This window comes from Lytechinus variegatus, chromosome 1 (genome assembly GCF_018143015.1).
Source record: "Lytechinus variegatus isolate NC3 chromosome 1, Lvar_3.0, whole genome shotgun sequence".
Lineage (NCBI taxonomy): Eukaryota > Metazoa > Echinodermata > Echinoidea > Temnopleuroida > Toxopneustidae > Lytechinus > Lytechinus variegatus.
The window spans coordinates 65,687,676-65,712,533 of NC_054740.1; the positions used below are offsets into that span (position 1 = coordinate 65,687,676).

Here is a 24,858-nt window from a genome sequence, read left to right on the forward strand (position 1 = left end):
TGAGCCACTTCACACTGGTGACGAAGTCGGAAGCCCTACCAGTAAGAAAGAGATTATCTTAGAACTTGAGGACGTTAATACTGACAAAGGCCCGGAAAAGCAAGAAAACCCAAGCCTTCAACACTCGATTGTCGATGGGGTTCGAATTCTTGTCATGGATACCATTAATTTTGTAAAAAAGGAACGTACTTACATGCTTCTCCTCCTCCCATGCCAGATTGTGTTTGACACAACTTATGTCGGTTGGGAAGTGTTCCTCTTTTCCTATGGAATCACTGAAGGATTGTCCAAAGATCAAGCCGTTTATACGGTGATGATGGGTTCTGTTGGCGGCGTGGTCGGGCGGCTCACGCTGCTAGCAATCCTTTATAAATTTCCTCTACTTTCACTTCAACTCTTGGCGTTGAACTTGGCTGTGTCGTCCATCACGCTCTTAGTATACCCTATCAATTCTTCGCTGACTTATTTGACAATATGTTCCTTTATTGCCGGGTTCGGTTTCTGCAACGCCTACTCATCTTTCTTCGGTACTGTCTCTATAGTCGTGCAGCAGGAGAACTTCCCAAAGGCCATTGCTTGTTCTCTCATGTTCACTGGGATTTGCTATCTTATATCTGGAATACTAGAAGGTATGTAGCTATTTAGGTGCAATACATAAGAACTTCATTTGTAAATCTACTTCAACTGTATTTTCCTTCTTCATTTAATTGCGTAAACCAAAAGCCTCAGTCTCTGTATTTTGGTTGTTCCGCTGAACTACGTTGGCTCCACTAGTAAAATGTCAGAAATTGTTGAATAAATTCCCAGAAACGACGCTTATTCCTGTCTATTAATTACGTATGTTTTGGTTTCGGAAGCTCCGCAATTCAAACGTCATCTAGACGAGAAAAAAAAGTACAAAGAAATGGGAACGAGAATGTGTTTCTTAGAATTAGCCAAGGCAGTGTATTTTCTATGTTTTCACTACCTCTATTACTACTACTGCTACTACTACTCATAGGCGGGTCCAAGGGGCGAGGGGCCCGCCTCCCCCCCCCCCTATTGGCGGAGCAAAAAGGGGGAAAAGGGGATAGAAAAAATAGGGAAGAGGAGGAAAAAAAAAGGGGAAACATAAGAGGAGGAAGAATAGTGAATAATTGAGGCAAAAGGAAGACTGGGAAAATAATTTTAACAAAATTTTATATCACTTTATACAATTTTCGCTTGCGCTTTGCGCTTGCATTGCCTTTTAGATGATTTAAATATCTTGCTCAACATGGAGCTTAAATATCAAATTTTGTAGACAATTTACGAGGCATATTTCAGCTCGCAAATCGAACTTGCATTCTATTGTTTGATTTACAAATTGATTTTTAAAAAGTGCTCTGTAAAAATTTATTTTCTGGTATGAATATTAACATTTTCTGCTCGCGCTGCGCGCTCGCAGAATTTGACTTGGCAGGTACCTATTATTTTCCTGTATTCCATAAAGTTCTCAAATATCCCTATTCAGGTCAAATTGTCATAACGTTTCAGCAAGCGCTGCACGCTGGCATTTTGATTTAGTGAGTTACGTATATCTCAATATTATTTCTAAAACAAACTACTTAAAATCCCCATTTAATGACAGTTTATCAAAAATTTCGGCTCGCGTTTTGCGCTCGCATTTATTGTTAAAAATATATTAACTCATTCATCTTATTCATGATTACAAAGGGCTTTATTAAATGTCCAGTTTTCAGGCCATAACAGATTTTGCGCTCTCATTAGGCTTATTAGATTAGATTAATAGATAAGATATTAATTTAATAATCGAATTGTCCCTTTTTTCAGAATGGAATATTGACAAGTTTCATCTCACGCTTAAAAATAGAAGATAGTCATCATTTTCATATGATGACATAATGCTTTTAGAATGTCCCGGTCCTATGTCAAAACTCAAAGTTTGTTTGCTTGAAATTTATTTCTGTGTTCAACATGTTCAACATAATACAACATAATCAATTATTACATAGATTTTACATGTACATGTATATACATTTTAGACACACGTATCATTTACAATCTCTTTCTGAATATAAAAAAAGTATAAGAAAAATATTATTTAACTCAATTTCAGAACGCAGGAGAACGTCGTCATGAGCGACCTGCTTGATGTTGACGACGGCCTCAAAGTAATACTAATGAAACAGCTCTGTTTAAACTATGATCCCTATCAACCTCACAATTTTCCTACAAAGTGCTTGAAATACAGAGCTTAAATTGACCCTTTTTCAGATCGGAATATAAGATATTTTAAGCTCGCGCTTTGCGCTCGCCTTATTGATTTTCATGATGAAAAAAAGGAAATTATGCCCAGATTCTAGGTCGAAATCTGAAACACGCCCGCGTATGTTTATTCAGATACGCAGCTTGTTATTAGGAGCCTATCCAGTTTCAGATCATAATACAAAAAAAATCTGCTCGCACTTTGCGCTCGCATTACATGTAGGAACATTTCCAATTGCTCATCCTTTTCAGGATTTAAAAAACATGAAAAGAGAGTCCTATTATTAGGTGTAAATTTCAAAATTTTCCACTCGCGCTTCGCGCTCGCATCAATTGTTTAGTTATTATACTTATCCTTTTTCATGATTACAAAAAAATTCTTCTGGTAGAAAGGTCAACATTTTCAGCTCGCGCTTCGCGCTCACATTATTTGATTGTTGAAATATGTAACGTCTTCATGGCTATCTCCAAGCAGCCGTTAACAGTCACGCTTCGCGCTCCCAGTAATTATTCAGTTGGATACACATCTCGTTTAGGATCACAAACATTGCCCAGAATGTTTAATTTTTAGGACAAAATACATGAAATAAAAAAATAGCTTGCCCTTAGCGTTCGCACTATTCAAATAAGGCTAATGATATTGTTTTTATACTACTTCTTTCTTCTACATTTTTCTTCTTCTTCCTCTCCTTCTTCTAAACTTTTGAATTATTAATCATTCTCTTCCTCTTCTGCTTCTTCTCCTACTGGATACTGTTATCGCCACAACTACTTTTATTTTTATCATTATTCTCGTCAACTTCGTTATCACCGTGCATAGAATTGGGATGAGCTTTCTTGATATTCACGTTTTTAAACGGTATTGGAGTAAAAATAACTTTACTTATTGTATTTGATTGCATATAGTATCGTTTAATATAAGTTTATTTATATATAATCTCAATGTCATGGCTCCATTTCTAATCTGGCCAATATAGAGTGCAAGGCTAGTTAGTATGTCGCTGTGCATATATTTTTTTATTCTCATTGTTTCTCTCATTTCTCTCTTTCAGGTTCTATGTACAATCTGCTTGGTTCATACCGGGCTGTCTTCCGTGTATTAGGAATCATGTCAGGTGCCAATAGTTCGGCATTCACTATTTATATTTTTGTCAACTCTTCTAGAAGAAAACAGAAGTAGATCCGTTCATTTAACAAGTTGCAACGTTCCCTTGAAATCGGCTTTTCAAGTATTCCTTACATGGACTTTTTCATAATGCGTGAGCTGAATTGAGTGTTATTTTCGGAATGAGTGCAGTCCTTAAAAGGACTGGGGAGGGTGAGAGGCTTGAGTAGATGAGAAAAGGCTGGCCCGAGTCGAAGAAATGAGTTGTATAGCAGGGGGGAGACTGGTGTACCATATATACACCACTTCCGCGATTGTTCATACAAACATGCATGCAAACCTTCAGACAATCATAATGACCTTGTGGGTGTTTCATTATAGCTGTGCGTGAGATAAGAACGACTGGTGAATTTGGTAAATGGTATACACCAAAGGTGGTTTAGCGCGTAAGAAAGGATCACCAGTCGTTCTTAAAGTCGCTCTTATCTTACGAACAGCTTTATGAAACGGCCCCCAGAATTGGTAAATGTTATGGTTTACATTCACATGTCTTCAGTATTGCATGCCTGTATATTTTTGGACTAATAAGTTGGTATTTTTTTAGTGTAAGTGCCTGAAAGAAGATATAAACCAATGTTAATGCAATATTGAGACAATGGCGTAGACAGTTCATTGAGTGATTGATGTTCGCATCAAACAGTTCGTATTTATACGATTCAAAATCTTCCTAGGATGAATAATATATTGCACTCTTACATGCTGAGTGTTGAATGTAGAAACAACAATATTCAGCGATCTCAGAGAAACAAACTCTATTGGATGTAATATTTTACCCCCCCCCCGACTTCACAATTGAATATCTGAAACATGGCAGAATTTGAGATTAATTACAAGTAAGACGTATATTTTTAGTCTCCGTTTATTGTGATGTATATAAATATATAATATATCAAGTTGCTAAATATAAAATTTAGGATGGGCATAAAAAGATATTTCATTGGTAAATATAAAAGTGTATATACACGTATAAATGTTGCTCCACAAATATATTTGTGGAGCAACATTTAAAGCGAAAACTTGGACCTTGTAAAGAAAAGTCGAAGTTTGTGATAGATTTGGTGTAATATTTATCGCAAAAAAAATTTGGAATAATTTACCTGTTTTACTCAGACAATCATCTTTCTCTTTATTTAAAAGGGACTTATTAAGACATTTCTTTTTTCCAGTCCATAGTTTTAGGATTGCAAATTGCGTTCTAGACTTTGTTGTATTTTTTTCTTGTTGTAAGCGCCTTGGGCCATTTTGGGAATAGCGCAGTAAATGAATAAACATAACAATAAAAATGATAGTAATAAATGATAAAACAGTAATAATAATAATAATGATGATGATATGCACAATCATATAGCACTTCATATAGGCAAGTTCCAACATGGCCTACGCAATTTTGTGGACTCATGCACATATGCAAGCTAGCGAAGTGAGTGAGAAAAAGAATCAATTTTGACTCAATTTCTTTAATCTGTAATGAGAAAAGACAAACTGCACCACATTTTTCAGAAGCGTAATGACAAAAATATTTTGAGGGGGCACCATGGCGTAGGGGCAAATTGCGAGTAAGCAAAAATTCTGACCCTTTTTAATACAAAAATATAATTTTGTTACAGTTTGTGACATACTTACAAAATTATGTTTCACCCTTTACCATTTCCTTGCTCTTTTCCCCTTATATTTTGTTTGTCCCAAGCTACTCCAATCCGTAAACTGTTTTTTTTTAGTGATTTAACAGAAAAAATAAGATTTTGCAGAAAACAATAACATAATCATTCTGTAAATTCATAAAAACAGGAATTCTTCTGCAATTTAAGAGAACAGGTCTCTTCAAAAAAGGGAAAAGGGTGTTTTATCTAAAGAAATTTGTAAGATTTCATACATCAAATACCAATGCGCAATCTGGTAAGATTTCAGTTGTTCTCTAGACTCTGCTGCATGAATTTCATTTCTTAAGGATAAATTTTCTAACTGTGTATGCCAAAGATATTTCCTGTAAGTTATGAACAAAGATTGCGCACACCTTTATCATTAGAAACATGTCTGAAATATCGATTACGTGTGTATTTTGATTTATCAGGGAGGTGGCAAAGTTTCCTGTCACGTGTCAAGTGTGTTGACAGAACAAACAAAACAGAAACAGAATAGTACAGAGTTTTTCTGTTCTATAGGAAATATTAAAAGTCAAGTCCATCCCAGCACAATTTTGATTTGAATAAATAGAGAAAATTCAAACTAGCATAATTTCATCAATATTTGATGTAAAATAAGAAAGTTATGACATTTTAAAGTTTCACTTATTTTTCACAAAACAGTGATATGAACAACTCAGGGACATGCAAATGAGTCAGTCGATTATGTCCATCACTCACTATTTCTTTTTTTTTTATAGTTTGAATTATGCAATATTTCATTTTTTACAGATTTGACCATAGGGACCGACTTGACTGAACCATATAGAATTAAACAATGCTAATTCCACATGAATAGGGAGGAATTAATCACTGTTTCACTTGACAATGAGGAGAAAATTAGAATATTTCATTTAATAAAATACAAAATAAATAATGAGTGGATGACATCATCAGTCTCCTCATTTGCATACCGACCAGGATGTGCCTAACTGTTTTGTGAAATTAAGCGAAACTTTAAAATGGCATAACTTTCTTATTTGACATCCGATTTTGATGAAATGTCCTTTAAGTTATTCACGAACTGCTTGAAGAAAAATGGTCCGGGCTGGAGATATTTAGATCTCAATAATTAGAGTAACATCCACAATGCAAACTGCTGAGAATTCGATCAAAATTGGATAGCAAATAACATATTTATTGAATTTCATTATTTCGGAGAAACATTTCTAGGCATGACTTTATGAATATTCATTAGTTGAGCTGATGATGTCATATCCCCACTTGTTCTTTTGTATTTTATTATGAGAAATTATTCTAATTCAATTTGTTTCCAACGAGAACTAAAAACAATTGGATTGACAGCTGATTAAGTGCATTGATTATCTATTGCCGGAACTTATTTCATCATAATGGCGACACATCATTTACACATGTATGAAAAAATGAAACATTTGTGATGTAATGTAATAACATAAGAAAAATGAAAAGGGAATGTGACATCATCAGCCCACCTACTGAATATTCATGATGATGTGCATATAACTGTTTCACAAAATATTGGTAAACTTTAGAATTCAATAACTTCGTTAATTCTTATGCGATTTTGATGAAATTTTCAGCATGATTTATCTATTCTGCTCTATTTATTTAGATATAAATAGTTTAAGCCCGGACCATCCCTTTAAAGGCCCCTGTTCGTCCGTTTTGTCCTCGCCTCAACGCAGATATGAATCGTGATTGTTACACCGATGATCCCAACGAGGCACCCCAGTATACGGAAGACTGCCCTGTAGGAACCAAGCCAATCATAAAGGAAACCTGGTGGAAAATAAAAAAAGAAAAGAGGAAAATATTTATTACCACGAGTGTAAGTCCAATCCGAGAGTTAGCAGTAGAAGGGGGTTATCATGATAGACCTATATCATATCAAATTATATAGACTGCCAATTTTTTTCAATTCTACTCTTATGGTACAGTAACACCGGTAAAGCGATTTCAGACCATGTGATGATTCCATGAGAAATGACTGAGGGTGTATATGCATTTTAGGAGTAGGAACCGCGGTGCTCTTTCATTAATAAATTATCTTAAATTGTATGTTTTGAAAAGAAAATATGTAAACGATTTATGAAGCATATTTTATTCGCTATTTTTTTTATTTACCCTTTTTTGTTCTCAGGAATATATAATCAAAACGTATGGTAGGCCTGCATGTCTATAGTGTGCGTGTTTCTGCATGATAAATTTTGGAATTGGTCGAAAACCACCGCTGTTACTATATTTCAGACCTTACAAAATCAATATAAGCTGGATTGATTTTGTTAGAGTTATCATGATGGTCTATATGATGAAAGGGGCATTTCATTTGGGGCACGATTTAGATGATTTTTTTTCACCGTGATTATCCTCGGCTGACGCTAAACTAAGACAAAGCAAATTGTGGCTTGACTGATTCAGTTGTAACCTGCTATTAGGGCAGCGATTAACAATTAGACTTATACTAATAGACCCTTGGTGTGACTGCATGTTCCATGGTTACTTATATCTACCAGTCCTCCCATATTTCACTAAAGTGTTACATATAGACATTATACAACTGAATAGTTCCACAAAGTGAATTCTCCGTTTTCCTTCTTTTTTTTTACTTCTAATATGAATCCAATTAGTGTATATATATATGTTTTTATTTATCTATTTCGACGTTGTCTCCATGCAAAGTATATTTTTATTCCAATAATGCGTATAATATTTCCATTTATTTGAATGCAGGATAAAAGAGCATTCTAAATATAAATGCATTGCCCACAGGCATAGGTCCCGCGGCCGGGGAACGAACCCTGGGCCTTCACTGTGCAGTCAGGCGTCTTGGTCACAGCACCTCCCATGCACCCCCCACACACACGCCCGAACTCGTCACTGAGTCAATATATTTGCAGAATCTGTTTACTTGAAGAAAATTTAGCTATGAAATAGATATAGTTAGATATAATGAAAAAAAAGAAAGCCAGAGTTACCTATCTAACACAGGGCTCTCAATAATGGGAAATCCTCTTCAATTTTGAAAAGGTTATTTCTATCTCAGCTTTTTTCCCCTCAAAATTAAGCGTGTGCAGTGGCGTAGACAGGTCCTTAGACCTGGGGGGATGATCCCTAGCTGGGTCATACTTTATATATATATATATATATAACACTCCATGTCTCCTCCATCCCCACTTGGTGTTCTTTGTTCGTCCTCCAACTGTGACGTTGATGGCCGGTCTTCATCAGTTTCTTGACAACTTTTGAAGAAGGTCGTAATTTTTGACGTTTTCAAACGCTTTGCTTGCGACATGCTTGGACAATTTCACGTCATTACATTGACCGAAATTCACCAAAAGGTTGAATTGAATCTTGTCTAGAAATTAGTCAAATTTTTATTGCGTAAATGCGCGAGATGATTATGTTTTTTGTCAAAGGTCCGACAATGAACACGCTGAGGGTCGAGTTAGGCTTGTTCTGTGATCTTAGACCATAAATTAATCTTATCCATGGATTGATTCAATCTGCCTTCGTGAATTAAGGCATGTCTATATATTGGATGATTCTACCTTCTTTGAAAAGCGCAAAGTACTCTGAAAAAATTAGTGAAATAGTTCACTCTTTAAGGAGAGAATATATGAAAGAGTGAATATTGAGTGAAAAAAACCTCGGATATCACTGAGGCCATCCAAAATTTGCACTTTCATTCCAAAATCATTTACTAATTCGCTCCTTAGAGACTGAAAATTTTCACCTTTCCTTTGCAAAGTAGGGGTTGAGGACATGGCCAGCAGGGAAAAGGGTCAGTGTATGTGTATAGGTAATTTCTTATTAATTCGTTTGAACAGTGTTAATGTGTTATGAAAGCAATTGCTCTGAAAGGGAGTGATTAAGCGACACTTTCTTAAATCTGTAATGAAATATTTTGAACTTATCTCCTTTGCAAATACATAATTATTATAAGGAAATGTACTTGGTGAAACTCTGAATAACGATCCTTAAATGTATATGACGACGCAAGACAGTTGTTATTACTTAAAACTTGCAAGTCGTAAATGCATATAAGATGATTGACTCTGAATAAAAGTCCAATTTTGATCATGTTTGTCATTGCTGTACGTTATGATTATTACTGCTATTATTATCGATTGATTTTAACTAGCATTCATTGCTTTATTACTGTATAGTTTTGCTTCTTCCCCCACAGAAACCTGGGGGGATGATTGTACACACCATCCCCCCCACCTAAAATTCTGGGGGGGATGCATCCCCCCATCCCCCCCCCGCTATCTACGCCCCTGAGCGTGTGTATATTTACCTGTAAGTACTCCAGAAACAAGAAAAGAGGCCCCAGTCACCATCAGGGAGCAAGCAATGGCCTTTGGAAAATTCTCTTTCCGGACCTTCAAAGAAATAACTCCGTCTAACGTTGAATATGTATTGTAGAAACCCATCCCGGCGACAAAGGAGCAGATGAATAGAAAGGTCGGAGAGGAATTAACAGGGTACGCCAGGAGTGATATGGATGATATCAAGAGGCTTGCTGGCAGCAATGGTATCGTTAACATTGGGTACTTATACAGGGATACTACGAGGAAGAGTCTTCCGACGATGCCGCCAACGGAAGCGATCATGACTAAGAACACGGCTGTGTCTTTAGGTAACCCTTCGGCTATTCCGTAGGAGAACAAAAACACCGAATAACCGATGTAAGAAATGTCGAAAAAGACCTGACAGGGAAGCAGAAGGCATGCAAAAACGCGCTCCATTTTAACAAAATCTACGGCATCAAGCATGGTGTTTCGGATCAAGCTGAACATTCCTTCTCGAAGATCTTGGCTTTCCTTCATCTGGCCAGTATGTGGATCAGACTGTAAATCGTGGGGGCTACTCGTTGTGGCTGTTATTTCTTTGCTCTGAAGCTGACAGACCTGATCATCGTTTCTAGTTCGAAGTGGCTCACGTTCATCACTATCGTTCCCTGAAGACAGTTCAGACAAGGATGTTTCACTTTCAGATTGGCCTTTCGGAGATGAACGCAGCGTGGCTCCTATTGGCACCCAATGAAACATCATGGCGCTGAGGATCAGGAAGCTCCCTCTTGGCCCATAGGCATCCATGCTCATCGACGTCAGGTAGGGCATCACGAAACTCCCGACTTGACTACCCATCATCGTGATTGCTGAAGCTAATCCGAAATTGTCTCTGTAATGTTGGTGAAGCACTTCACTCGATCCTTGATTCAACGGAGAAGCGAAGAGACCTATGGTTGAAGATATCAGTTATGGAAAAAAAGATAAACGAAGAGACCTGTTGTTGAAGATATCAGTTATAGAAAAGAAGATAAACGAAGAGACTTATGGTTGAAATATCAGTTATGGAAAAGAAGATAAATGAAGAGACCTGTGGTTGAAGATATCAGTTATGGAAAATACGATAAACGAAGAGACATAATTATGGTCGAAGATATCAGTTATGGAAAAGAAGATAAACGAAGAGACATATGGTTGAAGTTATCAGTTATGGAAAATAATACACATGTAACCGAAGAGACATATGGTTGAATATTATGGAAGCGAAGATAAATACAACATTCACGTCTTGCTATAGCTTTGACTGTATCGACGATGTCCAGAGAAAATTGATTTGAAAATTCACAGTACATCTTTCACTGAAATGAAAATGCCCCCAGTTCCATAGTGCTGATCTTTCTAAACGGACACTCTTAAAGAGGATTGGTCAATTTTAATCAGTATGTTGGGTATGTTTTCCGATTGAAATGATCGATTTCAATCGGATCGGACCGTTGTGGCCCAGTGGATTAGTCTTCGGACTTTGAAACAGAGGGTCGTGGGTTCGAATCCCAGCCATGGCGTAATTTCCTTCAGCAAGAAACTAATCCACAGTGTGCTGCACTCAACCCAGGTGAGGTAAATGGGTACCGGTAGGAAGTAATTCCTTAAAAAGCTATGTGCGCTATGAACGCCTAGCTGAGCCGGGTAATATAGGAGCGCCTTGGGCACCTAACAAGGTGGATATGTGCGCAATATAAACACCCTATATTATTATTATTATTATTTCAACCTTTCTATTGGATACCAAGAAATAAATTGGTAAATTTTGACTACTTTTATTTTGGTCACCAACGCATCGGTCATTTTGACCAAACCTTAATCGGAGTGTACACTGACTGAAATGGCCGGAAAATATGTATTAGTGAAAGGAAGACAAACTGTCTCTCAATATGATTGTTCGGCTTATCCGCTCTACTATTCGAGGGATCGAATGGACAGAGCTTTAAAGAACTGAATGGATAAAGCTTTAAAGAATGGAAAGGATAGAGCTTTAAAGAATCGATAGAGCTTTGAAATTAAAGAATTAAAAGTTTCCTTTGCACGTATTTTTTATGGGAACTTTCCAATGTTCCTCAAATTACATGAAAAGGTTCTGCATGAGTACATTTTTACAAATTTATGTTTTAAGCGTTGTTCTTGTTGTTAATTCAATATTCTGACTTGCATTCAGCAGCAAGAATATTTACGCCATTTTAAGAGGTGCACCCTGACAAAGTGTTGGATGAAATAGAAGCATTAACAAATGATTAACAAACATATTGATGAAGGTTTTTATGAAAATCCTTTTAAGAATAAAACTAAATGATTTTTTTCTTCAATTTTGCCGTCATAATATGTAAGCAGTTCCCTATACAGTGCGTATCAAAAAAAAGTTTACACTTTGAAAAAATCCTGTAAAATTATACATTCGTAATATCCTGAAGATTTTTCCACATTTAACATTGGTACAGGTCCATTTAAGCAAATGACAATATAAATGTCGAAAATTATTTCCGCTTGAGTGAGCATCACTTAATTTTGAAAAGTTAGTCAAAAATCTTTTGCGCAGAACTTTGAAATAGTTATGCGGATAGAAGTAGACCATGGTCACAAATAACACGTAAATTTTAGCTAGTAAAATTGATATGAAGATATCTTCTACCTTTTAAAACTTGTTTCCTTGCCCAAAACACTTCGAAGAGAGCATTGCGCCCTATCCACTCCCCCACACACCGAGGCCATTGTGACGATATTTGCCTCACACTGAGCTGTGATTTACATGAAATGGCTTAGGCTTGATTTTTATTCTGTTAATCATTGTCAAGTTTGGGAAAAGTGTGGAGAAACAAGTATTACGTTACAAATGAAATGTTAACCCACTTAAAATGATAAAAACTTAGTAAAAATGCTCTATATATCTGCTATAAACTTTTGCTCAGATTCAGTTACGTCCTCAGATCCAGCTGGCACAAAAAAGGTAAAGTTTGTGCTTACTAAGTGTTGAAATTTCAATTTGGGTGGCAAAATTGTTACAAAATGCTTGAATGTATTCGTTTTATGTCAGGTGACTAAAAGTGCAAGGGAATGTATGAGAAATGTTTCGCAGGGTAAGTTTGATTTCGTCCTTTTGACATAGCATGAAAACGAGCATTTCTGCGCAAACAGATTTCTGCGAGCTTTACAAAATGGACAGTGCTCACCCAAGTGTAACATTCTGTCAAAATTTTTACTTTCATTGGATAGATGAGACCCAAGCCCAAAAATATATGTGGAAAAAATACCCACATGTTGTATATTTTTAAACTCCCAGGGCTTTTTCAAAGTGTAAACTTTTTTGATACGCACTGTATATCTATATATCATGTAATATCAATCTTATACATTTATTTTTGTTTAAATAAACATAATAAACATAATATTTTGTCATGTAGAACATGTAGAAGGCGGTGTGCAATTATGAGGTGTGTGATGATTTATCCACCGCACAAATAAACCCATTTCATTTTCTTTACAAAATTGAATTTTGGGAAATCTATCATTCGACATATGGAGGAGCTGCTTATCTGTGACGTCACAATATCACAAACTGAAGAAAGAAAATCAAAACATCCTTGTACTTTGACGGATTGTCATCACATCTTCACTAATATTTTTTTCTTATTTTTCTGCTTTAATGAAGACCACTTTGTTGTCAGATTGAACTTCCCCCACTACGTTCTGGCAACTCTGGTGGAAATTAAAATTAGTGCGCCCTTCTAATGTTCTACGTTGTGGTTCCATGTAAAATAACAGTTACATTAAAAATTATTTTAAAAAACTTATAAATAAAACAAAATGTGTTTAAGTTGCACGTTTGAATTTGTATCTCTCTTTTTTTTAAAGCAAACGATGAATAATCACCTGTGAAAAATAGTAGACACCCAAGTGAGGGCACTGTCTTGCAGAATGTTCCTGCCATGAACGAAATTGCAGCTAAGATGCCTCCTATTGTTGTCACCTGCCGAGAGCCAAACTTTTGGTTCAGAAAATGACCAAGTGGACCTATATACAAAAACAATAGTTGAAACGGTTAGACCGGAAGAGCCAGTCGGCTAGAAAAGAAAACAAAAGTAAAAATACCATGACCTCAACATTTCTAGAGGTCATGCGTCATGCCTCTCTTTAGCATTATGTTTAAAAGTAGTAGATGTGCCTGTTAGTGCGAACTAATTACTATTCAATAAAAATCAATTTATGATACTAATACTTTATTTCTAAAAATAGAAAGCTGTGTATAAAAATATATTTTGTAATGCTAATGGACTTTCTAAACATGCTAAAAGTCATTGGTAGTCTGGATTTTTTTTACATGAAGATAGGCATTATGAGGGCAGAACATAGAATATGTATGGGTTAAAAATTCCCTTGAAAAAGTGGCGAGCGAGCTTCAGAAAATAAAAATCACATCCCTTCCCTGTTTTGCTGTTGGTCTTATTTTTTTTTATCTTAGACGTGGACTTTTCTCTTTATTTTTATTTTTTTTTGCTTTCGCAGACACTTAGCGAAACCGAGAATTTGAGATCCAAATTTGATGAAAAACATGAGTAGAGTACAAATTGCCTGATTGACTCCATTTGGCAAAGGAATGGGAATGCGTGTTGTTAAATACCGATTCTTTTAAGAGTACTTTAGCCTGATTATGGCTCCAGTATTTCATGGGCATGAAGATATAAAGACCATAATAATCAAAGATATTATGCACAGCTATATATATTTCAACTTTTAGCGAAGCACTTTTTGTATGATTAAAGGGAGAGGGGGAAATTACTTCTTAAAGTTATGAGTTTAAATAAGACCAGGTAATCGTGTATTTCGCGGATACATTTGATCAGCAATACTGGATGTATTCATTTGCTCCCCCAATGGTAAACAGAAAAAAGTGTAGCAGTGATTTTGAACCATGCAAAATATATACCTGACTACTTTTAAACATAAAAACAAATTCATGAGCGCAGGAAAACACTTACAAGCCATGAAATATATTCCAATTTCCATGGTAACAAGGACGCCAACCGTTGCGGTGTCCACGTCCAGTTGGATGACGAGATAGGGAATGAGTACAGACATGGATTTGACTAGTCCAATATGCAGAAAATAAACCATGAACTTGGAAACAATTATGACGTATCGCCATGGGTCCAAACTTCTCTCCTCAGAGGATGCCATTACTGGCTGCTATCGACACCCTTAAATGAACGGGTGCATGTGGAAAGCATATAAAGTTACAACTGGATCTGTGTTTCACGTTTGTCGGAGGGTTAAGACTTTAATACGTAAATAACAATATATCTGAGTGAGATCCGCTTCAGTTGATCTCAAGGGCCGCACAAAATAAAGCTATTCGAGCAGAATTTATCGTACGGTCTCGCGACAGCAGCGTTGCATGTCTGGTCTGTAAAATCAAAACGCACGTGACCAGAGCCTGATATGTTGTTTGTCCATATTGTTTCGGTCCAATGTCCACAGTTGGAGCAATGGTGCAGAAAACGGTATATTTTTTAAGATTAGCTCTAGTCTCGATCTCGACGTTAGTAGTTATTTGTTTGGTAAACCTCTATATCAATCCTCTCTCTTTTCACCTTCTCCTTCTCGAAGGAGAAAAGAGAGAGGACTGACGAAGGAGAGAGGAACAGTCCATATCTAGACAAGTCGAATACTTGAAAGCGCCATCCAGTATCTGTAATCATGCTGATAAATGGCGCTATACGTTGTCATGATGGTTCACGCTTTTCATCCGGGTCTTGTCATAGCCCTGTCGGTCCTACCCCTGATTACCTGGTTATCCAGCTATATGGCATACTCATACTCAACCGCTGGAGTCATCATCACCATGGAATATGGAATGTATATCAGTTCGCCTATAAGCTCTTCTGATTTTCTTTATTAATAAGCCCAGTACAGTCACAAAAAAAGTAACCGCCTCCAAACCGACCGATGTTGCTTCAGTGGCGTAACAGGCGGGGGGGGGGGCCACATTTTGTTCAGTTCTACCAAAATTTCCAAAGAAGGTGGTAGCTGGATAACTTTGATTTGAGCTATACGCCTACCCTGTTACCCCATTTCTTTCAAAGCATTTACTAGTAACTAAAAAGGGTTGCCGTAGATGTATACTTTTATTTTCTTCTTCAATATCAATTGATATGAATAATTGCAAAGTTTAGATTCTTTTCATCTGTCCATCGTTTCGATTCCATGACATTTGCTCCAGCGACTATTGCTCCGCTGTAAATTCCATACACTACAGGAATGACCAACTTTAACCCTAATTTAACACTATACCGTAATTATGCTAAACCTTTAAATCTAACATATAACCACATTGCATTCCTAACCATATATTACTAAATAAAGCCCGGAGCAATTGTCGCCGGAGCAAAGCTCTTGTCACCATCGTTTTAAATGCAATAAAAATACAGTGAGTGTGTTGCATCATTGGGGCCAGTTTTGTAAAGACTTGCAACTATGTATTGGAAGCTTTATATATATATATACACACACACACACACACACACACATATATATATATATATATATATATATATATATATATATATATATATATATATATATATATACATATATATATATATTTATATGAAACATTTTACATCCAGGATAATCAGTCGTAGTGGCTGACCGTTATGGACGACAGGAACTACTCTCGGGTCTTTTTGGTTAAAGTGGAGATAATGGCAGCAGTGGGATTTTGAACTCGCAACCTTTCAATCATGAGCCCAATGCGCTTACCACTATAGACCACACGCCCACGCGCTCATAGCCCAGAGGTATGGCTGTCGGACTGACTGTATCGGTGGCTTAATGCCCCTCTTAGAAGGATCATTCAGCCAAGTCAACAGCCTTTCTTGGTTGTTCTCTCTTCCTCACAGGTAATTTCTACATAAATGACTCTGTGAAAACACTCACATGGATATCAAACGAACCATTCAAACATAACCAGATAACATGTAAGCCATAAATGCAATAAACTAAACGTGCCCTGTTGTAGCATAAAGGAAAATGATTTTGTAAAACAACCAATCTGGATATTTGTTCCCCCTCTGCAATTGGTACTTTAGTCTTCATCATAATCAATAGCCCCACTATTTAGAACTTTTGTATTAAATGAAACTAGGGAGTCACAAATTGAATGCCTGCAAAATACTGTAATTTGCACTGTTGTTATTTTCCGGGAACGTTCAGCATTTTTTCTGCTGAAAAAAAAGGAGTATGCTCAGTGTGTTGATAGTACGATCAAATAATGAACAATATGAATATAGTAAAGATGTGATGCACAAATAACTTAACTATAACCATTCTTGTGTTTTATTCTTGGTTTCCCTTTTATCAAGCCTTTGAGGCTTTTTGGGATACCTTTTTCTTTCGGTAATTTTTAAGAATCTCGTCTTATTGTTCCATGATTATATTTGTATATTATGTTCAAAATAGTGTATGATATTTGTATGTTTTTAAATGTATATTTTATTGAAAGAAAGAAATGAGAGTATTTTCACTCTCCCTCAATACAATACAATATAAAACAATGAAGCAAAATTCACATCGTCGAAAACTCTGCAGTGTACATAAAGTAACAAGAACAAGATTTACTTCTTTCAAGGCCTATCTTTTAGAATAGTATTTTCATATCACTTAGAATGTATTCGATTTATTATTAGTCTCGATCACACATAAAATAATCACCACTGCATCTTTATAAACCATTCAGTCAGTCAAACAGATAACAGGTAACGCATTTTGTTGCCCTCTAACCTGAGGTTTTACCCAAAGCATTGCACCTTCTACCGAATACCCTTAATGCCAGATCTGTACCATATATATTTGTTCATTCAGTCGTGCTTGTCATGAAATTTACAATAGGGCAACGATGAAAAGCTGATAATACTAGCCGCACTGGCACACACTCCGGCACACACAGCACTCTGGCGTCACGCGCGTAAAACATTCCCCATATAATAGACGTGTGTGTTAAAATGACACTTATGAAAAATTCATAAAAGAATAAACGTGAAATTAGAGGGTCGAATGTTTACTACTATTGAATAGGATATAAATCTGATTTTCCACATCTGACCAGAGAAGGGTATCGTAGCCAGCTCATATTAAAAATAAATCGCCATTTATGAAGATAACTATGATGGGATCAAATTTATCAACTGAAACAGTAAAAATTTGGGAAAATGAAGTTCACTAGTTACCATTTCTAGAATCAGTGTTAGATTTTCAATCATATTCATACACTTTTGTCAATCAGCAATATCAAATTGAAAAAAAAAATCGATTGGGTTGTGTCGAACGAATATCTTTAGCCTTCCTTTGGAAATTATAATAGGCTCATGGAATCCTGAGCATCTTAACAAGCGGCTTATGTATAGCTGACCGCTTGACCGCGGATCCTGTTATAGTCCAGGATAGGCCCCATAGAAACTAGAAACTTGACCAAACCTTGTTTTTTTATATATACAATATTTTTTGATGGTTTCTTGTCAATTCGAGGGTGCTGATTACGAATCTGGATGATGCCACTCGTGTAAACTTGAGCAATTTCCGCAAATTGGCAAAATCCAATATGGCCGCCAAAATATGCAAATTACCCATGAAAATCCTAAAATTGTCCGAACATTGGCTATGGAATGCATGAAAGCGTGTGGCAGGAGTAAAATACACTCTGAAAAAAATAATTGTTTACAAAATATTTATTTTCCTGATATTCAAAATGGCCGCCATAGTCCATTGTATACGCTATTATGTACAATATAAATAGGGAAAACCAATTTTCACAAAAATGAGCACTAAACTGCAAAAATTGCGATGTATGAACGAAGTAATATATGCAAATCATCATTACTAAAGAGATATATCATTTATTATGGCATAAATGGGAACATTTCTGTATTTTGATATCTAAAATGGCAGCCACTGGCCCAAACAGTATTGCGTACAATGGCAATGGGGGCCGAAAAAATTCACAAGAGTGATCACAAAAATGCATATTATTAAGATTAAACGAGTGAAATATTGACTAAAAACATAATTGTTAACAAAATATATTATTAATATGTCATGTATGTGATGAATGTTGTATTTTGATATTCAAAATGGCTGCCAAAGGCCCTAAAAGTATTATCCACAATGAGAAAGTGGCCAAAGAAATCACAAGAGTAATCACTAAAATGCATACATATGTGATAAATTAATGAGATACTGTTTAAAAACATATTTTCTAACGAAATATATCATTCGGGTTTAAAGTGTGTGTTAAATACTATAGTTTTACTTTCAAAATGGCCGCCAGAGATATTAACAGTATTATGCACAATGCAAAGTGGCAAACCAATATTCACAGGAGTGAGCACCATGCATAAATGCAGGTATTAGTGATCTATGAGTAAAATATTGTCTGAAAGCATAATTTCTATTAAGCAGTTAAGGGATATCATTTATTCTGCCAGTTTGATGATAAATACTGTTATTGGAAAGTCAAAATGGCCGCTACAGGCCCTTACAATATTATGCACAATATGAATGGGAACAAATTATTTCAGCAGAATTTGGCTTTGCTTGGCCAGATGGTGCCAGGTAAAAATGGCAGAGGTAATAATGGCAGAGGTAAAAATGACAGATACTGAGGTAAAAATGGCAGAAGTAAAAATGGCAGAGGTAATAATGGCATAGGTAAAAAATGGCAGAGGTAAAAATGGCAGAGGTAAAAATGGCAGAGGTAATAATGGCAGAGGTAAAAATGGCAGAGGTAAGAACAGCAGATAAAAAGAGCAGAGGTATAAATGACGAGAGGTAAAAATGGAAGACGTGACAATAGCAGAGGTAAAAGTAGCCGAGGTACACTATTAGAAAAAACAGTAGATTCTACAGAAGAAAAATAAAAAAAACAGGTTTTACAGAAAAAAAACCCAAATAATTTTGAAGATTATAATAACAGGAGGGTTTTCCACAATTTTTCTACAATTTTACAGAACAGATATGTTTTTAAAAAGGGCAAAACAATTTTATTACAATAAATTTGTATCGGTAAATGCACAAAATACCAATTTTCTGTAAGTTTATACAAATGCATGCATGTAGGATTACACAGTGTAGTAGCTAATTACCAAGAGGGTGCTTATGGTGTACAAAATACCCAACAGCACTTCCGCTTCCAAGGGTTATGACCATCAAGCCGTCTATATCATATTGGATACAATAGTAAAGAAGGTTCAGGGTCTTCTTTTATGCAAAGAATCTGAACCAGACGGTAACCCTCGATCGACCCCAAATTGGTTTACCAGTCAAGATTATTATTGATTTTCATAATCAGTTACATATTCAGTGCCAAACCTGGGAATGCATGCTTATTGTCATTCAAATATTTAACAAGAATAGTACAGACGACATTCCAAATTAGGACATAATATTCAACCACAATCATTCGTGACAATTTCAAAGTCTAAGCTTTTCCTGCTATGTTCTTTTCCCACCTCTAACCCTCTCTGTCTCTCCACCTCTCTTATGTCTACTCTTCCTCCTTTTTGTAACGGTAAACCTGGCAAAACTTTAGATATAAAAAAAACAGCTAGACAAAAAGTAATGTTATAAAATGATGAATGAGAATAGTGCAGTTTCATTTTGCTCCTGAAGAATTGAATGAAAAAAATATTTGTCGTTTGATTTCTTTTTAAAAAGCCTTCACGGTACACCTCCAACGAATTCGTAAATAGCATTGTTAGGCCGATAAAGACATAATGATATGATGAAATGCCTAACCGTGACATGCACTGTTAATTTAATCTATGTACATGCGGGGGCTTTTTGACAATTCATTGCATTGGGGTTTGAGGCTGGCCATATTTTACCTATAGCTGTCATTTTTACCTCTCCCATTATGACCTCTGCCATTTTACCTCTGCCATTATTACCTCTGCCAATTTTACCTCTGCCATTATTACCTCTGCCATTTTTATCTCTGCCATTTTTACCTCTGCCATTTTTACCTCTGCCATTATTACCTCTGCCATTTTTACACCGGGCCGGCCAGATGGTGATGTATGAGTAAAATATCGTCTGAAAACATGATTTATAACAAAATATATATTATCTACATAAATTTAGGTGATAAATACTGTATTTCAACATTCAAAATGGCGACCAGTGGCATAAAGAGTATTATGTACAAGGGCAATGGCCGGGGCGCAAAAAGTGACAAGAGTGAGCACTAAAATGCATACTGACTTAAAACATCATTGTTAATATGCCATTTATGTGATAAATGCTGTATTTTGACATTCAAAATGGCGGCCATAATCCCTATATTTATTATGTACAATGCGAATGGAGAAACTAATTTTCACAAGAGTGAGAATCATAAAATGCATATGACTGTGAAATACGAGTAGAAATATTGTCTTAAACATGATTTCTAACTAAATACATCACATATTGGTTGTGGAGGTAATAAATGCTGTACTTTGAAATCCAAAATGGCTGCCATAGGTCCTAAAAGTATTATGTACATTGTAACATTGGACATTTTACTCTAAATACTGCCTATAATTGTGAATTCTGATGCAAGGGTGAAATGTTGTCTAAAACCATGGTTTCTAACAATATATATTATAATGTCGTGTATTTAAGGTGATAAACACTGCATTTTTTAATTGAAAATGGCCACCATAAGCCCTTAGCGTATAATATACAATTTGAGTGTAGACAAATAATGTTCACAAAAAGGGCATATGGCAGCCATTTTGAATGTTGAAATACAGTATTTACCACCTAAATTACATAAGAGATGATAAATTTTGTTATAAATCGTGTTTTCAGACGATATTTCACTCATACATCACTATTTGGCCAAGCAAAGCCAAATTCTGTTGAAATAATTTGTTCCCATTCACATTGTGCATAATATCATAAGGGCCTGTATCGGCCATTTTGACTTTCCAATAACAGTATTCATCACCTAACTGGCAGAATGAATGATATCTCTTAATATAAATTATGCTTTCGGACAATATTCTACTCATAGATCACTAATACTTGCATTTATGGAGCTCATATTGGTTTCCCACTTTGCATTGTGCATGATACTGTTAATGTCTATGGCGGCCATTTTGAAAGTAAAACTACAGTTTTTAACACAAACTTTAAACCTGAATGATATATTTCGTTAGAAAATATGTTTTTAAACAGTATCCCATTAATTTATCACATATATATGCATTTTACTGATCACTCTTGTGATTTCTTTGCCCCTCTTTCTCATTGTGCATAGTAGTTTAGGGCCTTTGGCAGCCATTTTGATAATCAAAATACAACATTCATCACATACATGGCATATTAATGATATATTTCGTTAACAGTTATGTTTTATAATAGTCAGTATTCCACTCGTGTAATCTTAATAATATGCATTTTAGTGATCACTCTTGTGAATTTTTTGGCCCCCATTGCCATTGTACGCAATACTGTTTGGGCCAGTGGCGGCCATTTTTGATATCAAAATACAGAAATCTTCCCATTTATGATATAATGAATGATGTATCTCGTTAGTAATAATGATTTGCATATTCACTTCGTTCATACATCGCGATTTTTTTGCAGTTTAGTGCTCAATTTTGCGAAAGCTAGTTTTCCCTCTTTATATTGCACATATAGAGTATACAATGGACTTTGGCGGCCATTTTGAATATGAGAAAAATAAATATTTTGTCAAAAATTAATTTTTCAGAGAGTATCTCACTCCTGCCACACAATTTCATGCATTTCGTAGCAAATGTGCCGACAATTTTAGGATTTTTATGGGTAATTTGCATATTTTGGCGGCCATATTGGATTTTGCCAATTTGCGGAAAATGCTCAAGGTTACACCAGTGGCATCATTCAGATTCGTAATCAGCACCCTCGAATTGACAAGAAACCATTAAAAAATATTGTATATGTAAAAAAACAAGGTTACGCCTCTTCTATCCTGGACTATTAGTTTACACATCAGATATTTTGGGGAGGAAGCAACTTACAGGTGATGTACCCCCCCCCCTCCCTCAGTTGAACATTAGGGAAATTGGGCTCTAAAGAATTATTAAAACGATCAGACTTTAGGACTTCACCTCAAAAGTTGCAATGATTGTAAACTCATGATCACAAAACTATTACAATATCCGGGTACAATAATATGTGTCCTGAAGATGCTGAACATATATATTATATTTCAATGAAGAGCTTCGACCTATTGTATAACTCATATGACTCCATAGACAAATAATGATAATCAGGGCCAAATCGAAATGCAGAATTGTCTATATGTCTCCCGTATGCATTTCTTCTCCACTGAGGCAACAGTCAAGTGAGACCTTTCACCAGTACTATGGGGAATATTATTGCCAAGCTGCGGCAATCACTCAGTTTGGCACGCACATCGGGATTTTCTTGATGCCATACCTGACCATCTAGAGGCCTATGGGCCGGGGAGTGCTGTGGCCTTCTTCCATGGCATATCAGTATAGGAGCGTCACGGGGGGGGGGGGCACTCAGTATGTAATTCATAGTGGGTATGTGCCGCGGAGGTTACCCCCATTTTTACACTCAAATTTCCGTTCCAAGGCATAGCATTTTTGTCTTGTTGACAAAAAGAACAAAGAAAGCCGCTCCAAAGCATAGCGTGTTTTTCGTTACGCCGTTCCGGTCGCATTGATCCGCTACAATGGAGTGATATCGCCCGGCCAAGAGGCCCTTTCGCCTAGCACGTGATTTTACCCTTTGCTCTGATTGGATAAAAGTTTGCTGATGACGTGGTGACAGCATACATGTTTGCAACAACATATGTTTGCTAGAGTTTATGTGCTCGGAATCTCAAAAACCGTTACGACGAATTATCCGATTCGATACCATGTTAGCAAAAGATATATATATTTCAGATTTATTTTATTTTCAAGGGACACTCATGATTGCATTTATAGTAAGTTTTGCTGTAGTAAGAAATGTGTGATATGATCGCAGCAGAAGTTTTTAAAAACCGATGTTTTTCATATCTCAAAAGATTGGAAGAACAACACTTGTCCAAAAATAGCGACAGACTGAGATTTAAAAAAAACAGAAAAAGAGCACAGTAAATCAGTGGTAGAACGGCCACCTCATGAGCTAGAGTTCATGAGTTCGATTCACGGTCGAGTCAGAATTTAAAGATTTAACCCCAAATCGGGGCCTTCTGATTTTTTGTCCAGTGATAATATGACGAAGAGGGTATATAATGACCTGCAAGCTAGGCACTGTAGAAGATAAGCTTATACATGAAGTGGGTATCGTGGGTAAAAATGGATTATTATTATAATTATTTATTTGTTATTTGTAGTAGTAGTAATAGTATAGTAGTAGTAGTAGTAGTAGTAGTAGTAGTAGTAGTAGTAATAGCAGTAGTAGTAGTAGCAGTAGAAGTAGTAGTAGTAGTAGTAGTAGTAGTAGTAGTAGTAGTAGTAATAGCAGTAGTAGTAGTAGCAGCAGTAGTAGAAGTAGTAGTAGTAGTAGTATAGTAGTAGTAATAGCATCAGTAGTAGCAGCAGCAGCAGTAGTAGTAGTAGTAATAGTAGTAGTAGTAGTAGTAATTGTAGTAGTAGTAGTAGTAGTAGCAGTAGTAGTAGTAGCAGTAGTAGTAGTAGTAGTACTAGTAGAAGTAGTAGTAGTAGTAGTAGTAGTAGTAGTAGTAGTAGTAGTAGTAGTAGTAGTAGTAGTAGTAGTAGTAGTAGAAGTAGTAGTAGTAGTAGTAGTAGTAGTAGTAGTAGTAGTAGTAGTAGTAGTAGTAGTAGTAGTAGTAGCAGTAGTAGTAGTAGTAGTAGTAGTAGTAGTAGTACCTCCCGGTTGTGAGACGGACGCTCTACCAATTGACCCAACACACCTTTTAAAATACATACGAGAGCATTCATTAGCAAAACTATCTCATACTTATTTCAAATGTGAATAAACTTTTGCTTACAATTTTGAATGTAATGAATGTACTAAAATTTTGAATACTGTTATACATTTCGAACTGTTTAATCCTCATTTTATCGCTTTGGTTTAAAAAGAAAAACAGTTTTGAACTCCATCCAGTCTTCGAACTATTGAGAATTTGCTCGCTCGTTTTGCTCGATTGCATATCAATACGCATGGTCGAGTCCAACTTCATTCATTTATGTAATAATCAATACCATTGTAATCAATGGTTCTCATAACGAATGAGGTTTATATTTCTTAAGTTCTTCAAATCTCTCTCTACCCCTATGTTCTCACTCTCTCACCCACACTCACCTACATGAACTATCTAAGCCAATCGAACAGTTACAGGGGGGAAATCTGGTTGGTGCGAATAGTCAAATCATTTTGATTGTTGTATCGGTAGGCCTATTCATTTTTCGTTTGAAGAAGAAAATTCAATCGACCTTTTTCA

At 36.0% G+C, this 24,858-nt stretch overlaps 1 protein-coding gene across 1 annotated transcript; it reads right to left on the bottom strand.

The window, feature by feature from the left end:
- Positions 1-6,649: 6,649 nt before the first annotated feature.
- Positions 6,650-14,946, bottom strand: LOC121420132 (monocarboxylate transporter 1-like). The gene is made up of 4 exons (XM_041614671.1): positions 14,396-14,946; positions 13,290-13,430; positions 9,374-10,318; positions 6,650-6,855 (listed from the first exon to the last, which is right to left on the bottom strand). Exons 1-4 carry the CDS (start codon positions 14,592-14,594, stop codon positions 6,719-6,721), a joined length of 1,422 nt encoding a protein of 473 aa, XP_041470605.1. The 5' UTR covers positions 14,595-14,946; the 3' UTR covers positions 6,650-6,718.
- Positions 14,947-24,858: the final 9,912 nt, after the last annotated feature.

What these genes read in the sequence shown, in the direction of transcription:
- LOC121420132 (XM_041614671.1), bottom strand. Translation starts at nt 14,594, where the DNA reads ATGGCATCCTCTGAGGAGAGAAGTTTGGACCCATGGCGATACGTCATA. An exon ending in TGGAATATATTTCATGGCTT is followed by an intron (nt 13,431 to 14,395) that starts GTAAGTGTTTTC and finishes TTTTGTATATAG; the next exon opens with GTCCACTTGGTCATTTTCTG. An exon ending in GTGTCTACTATTTTTCACAG is followed by an intron (nt 10,319 to 13,289) that starts GTGATTATTCAT and finishes CTTCAACCATAG; the next exon opens with GTCTCTTCGCTTCTCCGTTG.